Below are 9,842 nucleotides of genomic sequence, written 5' to 3'. Positions count from 1 at the left end.
TTTGACTACAGGAAATAATGCTCAAGTGAGATTTGCTTCCATGTGTCCACGGTGGCATGGTTCTCCCCATGGCATCATTACAGGCTTTTCCTATCTACGTCGGTACCTTCTCAAGCGCTGTTTATCTACTTGTTGTAGACCTTACTTGTGATTGGAAGATTGGTGGACGTTGTTGGTAGAACCAATCATAGAGTGACTTACTCAGAGTCGGCCGAATCAACATGGCGGCTTTCTGAGTTTATGAAGAAAAGCTAAGGTGTAATTTAACACTGTACACATATTTTCATTGTATTTGAAATTTTATTTTTGTCATTGATGACTTAATGAACAGCAGAAAGAAAATGTCAAGTGAAGGCAATAAGAAACAGTTCTGGAAAAGGAACACAGCAAAGGTCCCTGGCAGGTAAGTGACGTGGTCAAGCCAGTAAGTTAGCCGACATATTAGCAATCTTGCTAGCGGGCATATTGGTAGCAAGCCAACGTTAGGTTGTTTTGGTGAGCGTTACATTAAATGTCTGTCTTTAATGTTAACACCAACAATGCACCAGTCCCCTCTGAACGCGTACGTTACGTTAATATCAATTATTCGTTCGTGCTTGATATATTTGACATAGACATCACATCATAATTGATAGCTAACGTGATCTAGCTAATGTTAGCCTACTTGTCATGTTAGGTTAATTTATCAAGCTAATATCATTGCCTTTCTTGTGTGCTAGCAAGATGGGTAAATTAACCAATTTTAGTGTTGTCTTGCGAACTATTAAGGATCGTTTAGTTAATGTCAGTTGGGTAACTGGGCAGTTAACGCCACAAGTAAGACACCAGAAGTTGGTGGCATATCATCATTAGAATAATGAATGTTGTTTTCTATCTTGATGACGAACTAACAGTTATCTAGCTTAGAAGGTATCTAACTTACACTCAACATGTCTAGAGTTGCACGATTGGCAGTGCCTTTTAGACTTCAGAATATCATTTGATTCAGCCCAATTTTTGTATGTTACACAGGAGAGTAGCTGCTTGAATGTGAACGTTATGTGTAGTTTCCCCCTAAAAAAGTAATTGGAGATTTGTTTCCGGTTTTAGCTAGCTCAGCCATCCTTATCAGCTGTTAAATACAGAAGTTGGTAAACATACTAGATGTCTGTCTTTCCCGTAAAAAAACGGTATCTGTTGATCGCTCTTTATGATTTACTGGCGTCTATGGAACTTATCGTTAGTCAGTTTGGCAATTAAGCAGCAACTCTTCAGCGACGTGCAGCCCTGGCCACATTAAACACCTTCTTAGTTCATTTCATAATTATGATTATTGATGGTATGACATGGTGATCACGGAACCTGTTTTCATGTGCATTTTTCCAGATGATTAAACAGTCTTTGTTTTCTGAAACATCTAGCCTATTTGAATTTTGTAATAAAATAGCACACTTCAAGAAATGACAAACTCCCCATCTTACTATATATGAAGCGTATAGTCAATAAACAGTATTCAATGTGAAGAGTAAGTCACTGACCGCCTGCTCTTTATTCCAGCATACAACATGTGTATGGAGCTCAGCATCCTCCCTTTGACCCTCTCCTTCATGCCAAGTAAGATGTTTTAATTGTGTGCATGCATTACAGCGTTTGATAGCATGAATCAATACCAGACACAGAAATCTATAAAGGCAATTTCCAGCGTAGTTAAGGAGTCTATGCAATGAAATTGAACTTTTTAGTAGACAACTCCGGTGCTTTCTTGTGAAGGCAGGAATTATTTAAAATGCCAGTTGATGTTTATTTGGACTTGACTTACACATTTGTGTGGTACCTTGGCTATATCAAAAAAGGACAATGCATTTTTAGCGTATACTATTTTATAAAACTAATACTTATCTGAGAGTTGCTTTTGCATGGCTAATGCATGGATTTTTAAGTTTTTTGTCACAGTTGGTGGATTTTCATTTCTGTGGTAGTTCTTTTCCTGCATGATTAGGTTTCTGTTCAGAGACCGCATGTTCAATCATGGTAATGTCTATAGAGGGTTGTTTTTCATTTTCAGTGGAGTTCGAATGTGTTCAACCTGTAATGGAAGAGTCTCAGGGAAAGCAATGCGGCTCCAACTTCACTATTCTTATGTTAATGTATTTTTTTAAGACGAAAGGCATTGGACATGTTTTTTGTGCTCCTGCTGTTTTCCAATTTAATGTGGTGCTGCTGAGTTTGGAGAACCTTATGGAAAGCTGTATTGGAATGGAACTATTTTCTGTTAATTTACACAGAAATAAACGTGTCTCATACTCAGGGGGCACTTTGTGAAAAGGTCAAATTTAATTGGTTTTGTGCATTGGAATCTCTAAGATCCCTTTATAAGAGATCAGGGAAAAGGATGGAATTTGTGTTGTTTATATTATGTGTGTTTAAACTCTTGCTGTCTTTCTCCATTACTCTATAAAAATGCAGGTATACATAACTAGGAATATTGGTTACTGCCTTAGTGTCTATGATTATGGTCATACATAGGATATTCATACACATAGAATACAACATTACATGAATCTGTTAAGGCTATTTCTATTCAAATTTGCTCTTCCAGAGGTAGAGGTTAAACCGGTAGTCTGTTGACCGTATTTTCTCCTGTCCTAGTTTAATCAAAGCTGGAAACAAGCCACCACTGACACCAGGTAAACCAAAGAAAGCCACCACTTTCCAGGAGTTTGAGAGCATCACCAGTGATGCATGGGATGTTGGCGATGACGATGATGAACTGCTCGCCATGGCAGCCCAGAACCTGAACATTGAGGTTGTCATGGAGACCGCCAACAAAGTCATTGAGAATCACAGCAAACTCCAAGAGCAGCAACAACAACAACAACAACAACAGCAGCAGCTGCTGGACGACGTGTTTGAGCCAGAGGACAAAGAGGTAGAGGAAGAGGTGGTTCAGGAGGACGCTGAGGAGGTCGATGGCGAGGAGGAGGAAGGGGAGCATGAAGAAGCAGCCGAGACCGCCGCCGAGCTGTCCTTTAGCTCTGAGGCCGGTTCACATGGTGACAGCCGCCTTGTGAAGTCCTTCAGTGAAGCCCCCATTGGCTCTCCAAAGGGTCAGTATCTGACTGTGATGCTTGTCTCCATTTTAGTTTCACATGTACTGTATGTAACCTAGAAATTGCATCTTTTTTTCCTGTTGTAAAAGAAGCTTAGTGTGCTAGTAGGCTGGTGGTTGATAACATAAGTGTTTTGACCTTAACAGTTATCTCCTTGGAGCCTTGACTAGGAGGGAAGATATTGTGTTTTCCCTTCCTGCTATTTCCCAGAATCAAAATGAATGCCCCCAGCTTCACCTCCATAACGGAAGAGGGCTGTTTTCTGTTGCTGCTCTGCGATTCTGCTAGCGTTAGTTAGATGGATGGCACAGATAATAAAGTGCCTGTCCATCTGTTCTTACTCAAGGTCCCCTACATTCTCAGCATTCAGCCACCCTCACCAGCCGGTGTGCTAGCTTTAGAGCAGAAGTATTTGTCAGGTACAAGCCTCTGTAATGAGCATGAGATGAAATTTACTTGCCTTTCTCAAATGCGCTTTGTTAAATCATGCTGGCTTAAAATTACACAACGGGACTTAAAATCTATCTCTGCAAAACAACAACTGTTTTTGATCTGGTGTCTCAAATGGTTGATTGTGTGCCTGCTGATGTGGAGGCTTCAGCTTGTTTGGCCTTATTAGGTAATAGCAGACAGAGAGGCTTTCATTGCGCTAGCCTGCACCGTTCAGGCTAACGGACATTACTGGTGTGCAGTACTCAGACCCGGGTGTGCAGGCTATCTTGCCTTGGCTCAACTACGGCTTAGTAATTGCACTTAACGGGATTGGTAGTTTGGGTAAATAGTTCTGGATCCAGCTTGAACATGGGCATTTGTTAATGCTGTGCATTCTGTTGTTGCTGTGTTTGTTTGTGTGTTTGTTTGTTTGTTTGTTTGTTTGTTTGTGTATGTGATGGGGCTCAGAGCTGGCAGGTGAGCAGTCTCTACACCGGCAGCAGTCCCTGCCCCACCGGCCTGTGATTCCACTGGTGGCTCGCATAGCTGACCAGAACACCTCCGGCACCCCGGCCATGACTGAGAGGGAAGCCTCCCGTCTGGACAAGTTCAAGCAAGTCCTTGCTGGACCCAACACAGACCTTGGTGAGACCTCTTTACCCCATGTTTTACCTACAGTTTGAAATTGTGTGTGGATGTACTTGACAGATTTCAGGCTTGATGACTGTCATATCATATTCTAAAATGCATCTGGTCAGAACATGTCATTGCTGAGAATTTAAACATTACCACTGAAGAGTTGTGGTTTGATCAGGCTATATAATTGCAGAAAGCCATCAAATGCATTCTGAGAAGGCACAGTGATTAAGATCCTGTCATACACCCTGTTGTTGCATTGCCGGACATGATTATGCATTCTCCTCTTGGTGTTTGTTTTTTTTTTACATGGAAAGAAATTTGAATAATCACAGCATTAGTGTTCCATCTGTGCAACAACATGCCTTTGATAAATCTCCGTACAGACAGTACGTGTTGTAAAGTGATGGTATCTTTTTAAAGTGATCAACAGCTGCTGTGTGGGGAACTGCAAGCTTTTCTCCGTCATTCAAACTTCCTGTGCTCATGAAAGTTTCAAGGACTCTTGAATCATGTGTCCTCCCTGGCTGCTAGAGCTGTCAGTCAGTGGCGCACTGCAGAGATAAAAGCATGTAAGCAGATTGATAATGAATGGCGTTTGAGGCGTGAGGACAAAGGTGTACGTGTACTTTAACACTGAGAAGTCTGAGCACAAGCCTCCATTGTGTTCTGTCCCATTAGCTGCCCTTGTAACGTATTGAACATTTCCGTATTGTTCTCCGTGATTGAGCTTGAATGGCTAATTGGAGTACTGCAGCGCTGTGGGGAGCTGGGGAGTTTGGAACTAAAGTGCATTGTGATGCCGCCACCGCCACCGCAGCTGTCTTGGCCAAGGTGCGCTTGATTGGGAAAACTTTTCTCCATGCATCTCCCTTGGCCGCTGTCGCGTGATGTCATGAGGCCCACTTCAATCAGTATTCCGGTCTCCGTAGTGATTTATAAGTGTGTGAGAGAGAGGAGGGGCTTGGGCGCTGGCAGACGCTGATTCTCAAACTGTCAGCTGGCATTACAACAGCCCAGCCATCAGGGCTTGTCTTAATTTAGTTGTTGTCACCTTATTAAATATCTAAACTGACTAGCCAGACGTGGACTGCCAGAATGAAATATGAAGGTAATTCCGTGTACATAATTAAGGCGGTACGAGGGGGCCGGTGACAGAGATGGATCAGGCTGTTGTCCTTTGGAGGAGGTCGATGTCCCTGTTCCCCCCACAGTGACACGGCATCCTGGACTGTATGGCGCATTCATCACCTCTGTGGTGAGCACCGGAGGAAGAGCCAGCCAGCTCGCTCCCACTGCATCAGCCACCGGATGGGCAAGCGGGGGAGACACTGCCCTCTAGTGTACGGCCTGGAATCCTCTCCATGGAAGTGTTTGCACAGTACAGCATAGAGCTGCTGAGAAGGAAAGGCTGCCAGTATGCATGTAATACGCATCCTTTCCCTCAATCACTCTCTGTTCTCAGTGGGGGAAATACCTATTTTGACCTGATGAAGAGTGGGTATGGCTTGGCTTAGGCGTACTGCTGCTGTGTTCTAATCAGAGAACATGCAGAAGAATGCAACTGTGTTGGCATGGGTGTATCTTGAGTGTGTCAGTGGACAGCTGCTTCTCAAGCAGTGAGAGGTCTGTGCACACTACTGAGTTCAAATACAACACTCGGAGTCTGACCGCCTAAAGAGGGAGGCGGGCCACTCTTGCTATATCTCTGTGTGTGTTGGACCACAATGACAGGACGCAGTGGCTTTTGCTTTGATATGGGATCAGTGAAATCTTAGAGCTGGACTGTGTGTGCTTCGCCCCCCTTCCAAACCTTATTTTTCTCAAATTTGAATCATGTCCAAGCAGAGTTGAAACAGTGTTGTTGCGAAACTGGAACTTTTCTGAGCTCGCTGCCAGAATATGCAGGATCCAAATGCCATTTTGTTTGGCAGTGAACTCTGAAAGTATTTTGAAGTAACGCTGTGATATTGCTCGTGTCTGGACACGAATTTGGCAGTGGACGTTATTCTTCACTCTGTGAATAGGGGCAAACTTAGGATGAAATGGTTTGTCTGATCGCCGCATGCAGGGAGATGGCATGAGGGAGAGTTCATACTTGGTCAAAAATATGTTTTTTGGTCAAAACCCATCCCCTATTGCCAAGCACATATCAATATGGCTTCTTGTCCAAATCCAAATGACTCAGACAGGGTATGTGGGAGTTTGGAGAATGACGGTCTGATTTCGGTTGACCTGCACCTCAACCGATCTCTCATCAGCGGAGCGCTTTCTTTCTGCTGTGGCTCTTTTAATGGGCATCTTCTATATCAGGGCTAAAGCGTAGTTTTGGAGCTGCTGTCTGTGTCATCACTGGGTCAGCTTTTACGCTCTGCTCTTTGAGAACGTAAGAGGATCCGACCAGGCAATTATTTCATGGCGGCAGGGAGGGTTGCCATGGAAATGCACTCTGGTTCTGATTGGGGGTTTCTACCCCTCACTCTTCCCTTTGACGCACTGCTCTGCCTCTCCATCATCTTTTCTCTTTCTCTCTCTCCCTTCCTTCTCCTCCTCATCCCACATTTAGGCTCACTTCTTTGTAAGCCCTTCTCTTTCATTTTCTGTTCCTCCCTTGCTCACCATTTCTCCTTTTTTGCATGCTCCCCTTCCCCACCCCTCTTCATCTCTCTCTCCTCTGTCTCTCTCAGCTACCCTCTCTCTCTCTCTTTCTCTCTCTCTCTCTCTTTCCCCCCTCTCTCTCTCTCTCTCTCTCTCTCTCTCTCTCTCTCTCTCTCTCTCTCTCTCTCTCTCTTTCCCCCCTCTCCCTCTCCCTCTCTCTCTCTCCCTCCCGCTCTCTCTCTCTCCCTCCCTCCATCTCTCTCTCTCTCTCTCTCTCTTATTCTCTTTCCTTCTCTCTCTCTCTCTCTCTCTCTCTCTCTTCCCCCCTCTCCCCCTTTCTCTCTCTCTCTCTCTCTTTCTCTTTCCTTCTCTCTCTTCCCCCCCTCTCCCCCTTTCTCTCTCTCTCTCTCTCCCTCCCTCCCTCCCTCTCTCTCTCTCGCTCTCTCTCTCTCTCTGTCTGTCTGTCTGACTTTCATTTTCAGTGCTACGGTTGGGGGAGCTGCGGGTCTGCTCATCTCTCTGCTTCTCATCTGACAATCCTGTTACACAGCAATTTAACTATATTATAGGCTTACTATGGGCACCATTCTGGAGTTAATAGTCAACATCAAGACCCGGCATGATGGGCTAATTCAATTTTACTCAATTCTGTCGTGTTTTAGACGTGTGCAAGGGTGCATTTTTTAAAGAATATCATGTGTATGAAAATGGCAGAAGTGCTGATGCCTCAGCGTGAATGTTCTGGAAAATTGAGCCCTTCCTAGAGAGGCTGATCGTTTCTATTTCCTGACTTGCATGACCATTTCATTGACTGCTTTTCTATCCAAAGCGCAGCGAAAGCTGTGATCCTAGTGCCACTGGTGAATATTAAGGGAGTTTTTCTCCTAGCGTACAGCCATGCTTAATAAGCGGCTTGAGCAGTCACCATATTTGTCTGACTAATCAGTGTATAGTGAACGGATGACATTGCATATTCATGAGATGGGCTTTTAAGCTTGTTTACAAGTTTGTGTGTGTTGAGGTGACCTTGATGACAGTGAACCAAAACGAGCTCAAATGATGTGTGAGTATGGCTCATAGCTGCGCCCAAGGCCAGGGGTGGTTAATGTGGCAGAGCTATTGTGGTGCCTCAAAATGCCACTTTGAGACTTTTTATCTTTTATTCATGTGTGTTTTGTTATGACTAGCACTCTGCTGGCCTAATACCAATGCTCCCCCCCACCTGTGGCAAGCTCTGTCCACTCAGCTGAGGCCTGCGGCCTGACCTGTATTCTGTGCAGGACTAACAGCAGCCTTGCCTTAATTTGATCTTTTTGAGTCTGCTGCTGAATGATGCTGTGCTTATGCAACGTAACATTTTTTAATGATCGCTTTCATCTGCATGATCGATTTACCCATCGTTCGAATCTCTCCCCTCTGTAGGCAGTTTATTTATCTTACGTTTTGTGTTTTAGAAAAAGGAACCACAGAAATATTCAAAAACCATACAAAAACAACATATGATTACAAGGATTTAATTGTGAGTGTTCTTTTTTGTATTTATTGTGACATTGCAATTTTCTCTGTGGCAATGATGGGATTAGAGGGTGGGTGTTCAAGATTACAGGCTGGCCCACTCCTCCATCTCAATGCCAGTGGTAGCACTGCATTTCTAATAGGTAGCCCATGTATAAAACATCCCACACTTAGAGGAAGCCATTGAAGTTAAGTCAGTAGAGTAGCTCAAACTCTTCAGCAAAACTTGGATTAAGTTACGGGCTGCCAGTAGCCTAAGGGCCTCTAGTTATCAGTCGGGTTAAGCAAATCCTCACAGAGATGTGAGCTGAATGTCAAAGACTGGAAGTTCTTACGACAGACCTGTTTTTTTTTTCATTCTCTGGCTAAAACAGTCATTATGCCTATGGAGTAATCATAGGCCATTTGATGAAGAGCCACTTCAGTGGGACTGTTGGCTGCTGGGGCCGGTAGTGATTAGAGCACTGCGCTGGAGATCAGCCCATGCTCACTTGCCCACCAGCTAGCTGCGCGTGTGTGTGTGTGTGTGTGTGTGTGTGTGTGTGTGTGTGTGTGTGTGTGTGTGTGTGTGTGTGTGTGTGTGTGTGTGTGTGTGTGTGTGTGTGTGTGTGTGTGTGTGTGTGTGTGTGTGTGTGAACTTCTTCAGCAGCCCTGTGAAGTTGCAGCCAGTATAGAACTTCTTGCTGTTAGCCTCCTCCTCCTCGAAATAACAGTTCCATTTAACGGGGGGTTTGAGGAAAGTTTCGTCGCTCATTTTTTTTACGGCTAAATCTGAAAGTTTTATGAAGTTATACGTGAAAATGTGTCACACTGATCTGAGTGTTGTATCTGGTTAACGACGCAACGCCACAGTAAAAACTGGGGAAATTTATAATGCAATCAATTAAATGTGGCTGCACATAGCCGGCAGCAGCCCAGAGGATCTGACAGGGTCTTACTGTACCCTCCCCAGCCACCTGGACTATATTTCATCCCCCTGAGCAGGATCAGGCAATACGGAGAAGTATCTTTTTACAAGGCTCCCATTAGTTTATGAGCGCGCCTGGTGTCACTTTGTCCTTTATTTGACTTAACTGCACCCGCTGCCTTGGGTTTAAAGCAGAAGTTCTAAACTTTTACGGCCACGGGTAAAGATGTTTGGCAAAATGAAACGCTCATTACCTTTTGGCCTTTTTTGTCTGTTTTGGGTTGTTGTCTAATTTAAAGAGCAGGTCATGGGGAGATCATCGAGACTGATGTCACAACATCAACATGTGGTGCTCATAGCGCGTGACAACAACACAATGGGGGCCTCTCCAAGTGCTCTGCCTAGACACTTTTCTTAAGAGCCGTGCAGACAGACAGGCAGCCCAGGTGAGATGTATGTGTTAAGAGGAACAGATGCCAGTGGAGGAGCAAATCCAATGCTGGATCAAAAGGGCTTGGCCCTGGATGATTTCCCTGATCCAGGCTGCTTGTGGAAGTGCAGCCCTGTCCCTGATACCATTTCACTGTGTGACAGCTGAGTGCTTTGAAGAGTGTGTGTGTGTGTGTGTGTGTGTGTGTGTGTGTGTGTGTGTGTGTGTGTGTGTG

At 44.5% G+C, this 9,842-nt stretch overlaps 1 protein-coding gene across 3 annotated transcripts in view; it reads left to right on the top strand.

Annotated features, from left to right (window-relative positions):
• Positions 1 to 216: 216 nt before the first annotated feature.
• The window catches only part of tbc1d22a (TBC1 domain family, member 22a), a 102,154-nt gene continuing 92,528 nt past the window's right edge, over positions 217 to 9,842 (top strand). For all 3 annotated transcript variants that reach the window (XM_076296295.1, XM_076296296.1, XM_076296294.1), the window contains exons 1-4: positions 217 to 403; positions 1,537 to 1,593; positions 2,629 to 3,086; positions 3,990 to 4,166. In XM_076296295.1, the coding sequence (XP_076152410.1) occupies positions 324 to 403; positions 1,537 to 1,593; positions 2,629 to 3,086; positions 3,990 to 4,166 (772 nt within the window). In that variant the 5' untranslated portion in view covers positions 217 to 323. The remainder of the gene's footprint in view (positions 404 to 1,536; positions 1,594 to 2,628; positions 3,087 to 3,989; positions 4,167 to 9,842) is intronic.

Source organism: Alosa pseudoharengus, unplaced genomic scaffold (genome assembly GCF_046254945.1).
Source record: "Alosa pseudoharengus isolate Yale_2024_CS ecotype anadromous, Long Island Sound unplaced genomic scaffold, YU_APseudo_1.1 YU_APseudo_1.1_scf_20, whole genome shotgun sequence".
Lineage (NCBI taxonomy): Eukaryota > Metazoa > Chordata > Actinopteri > Clupeiformes > Clupeidae > Alosa > Alosa pseudoharengus.
The sequence above is the reverse complement of the archived record's forward strand: the minus strand, read 5'-3'. Positions and strand labels throughout refer to the sequence as shown.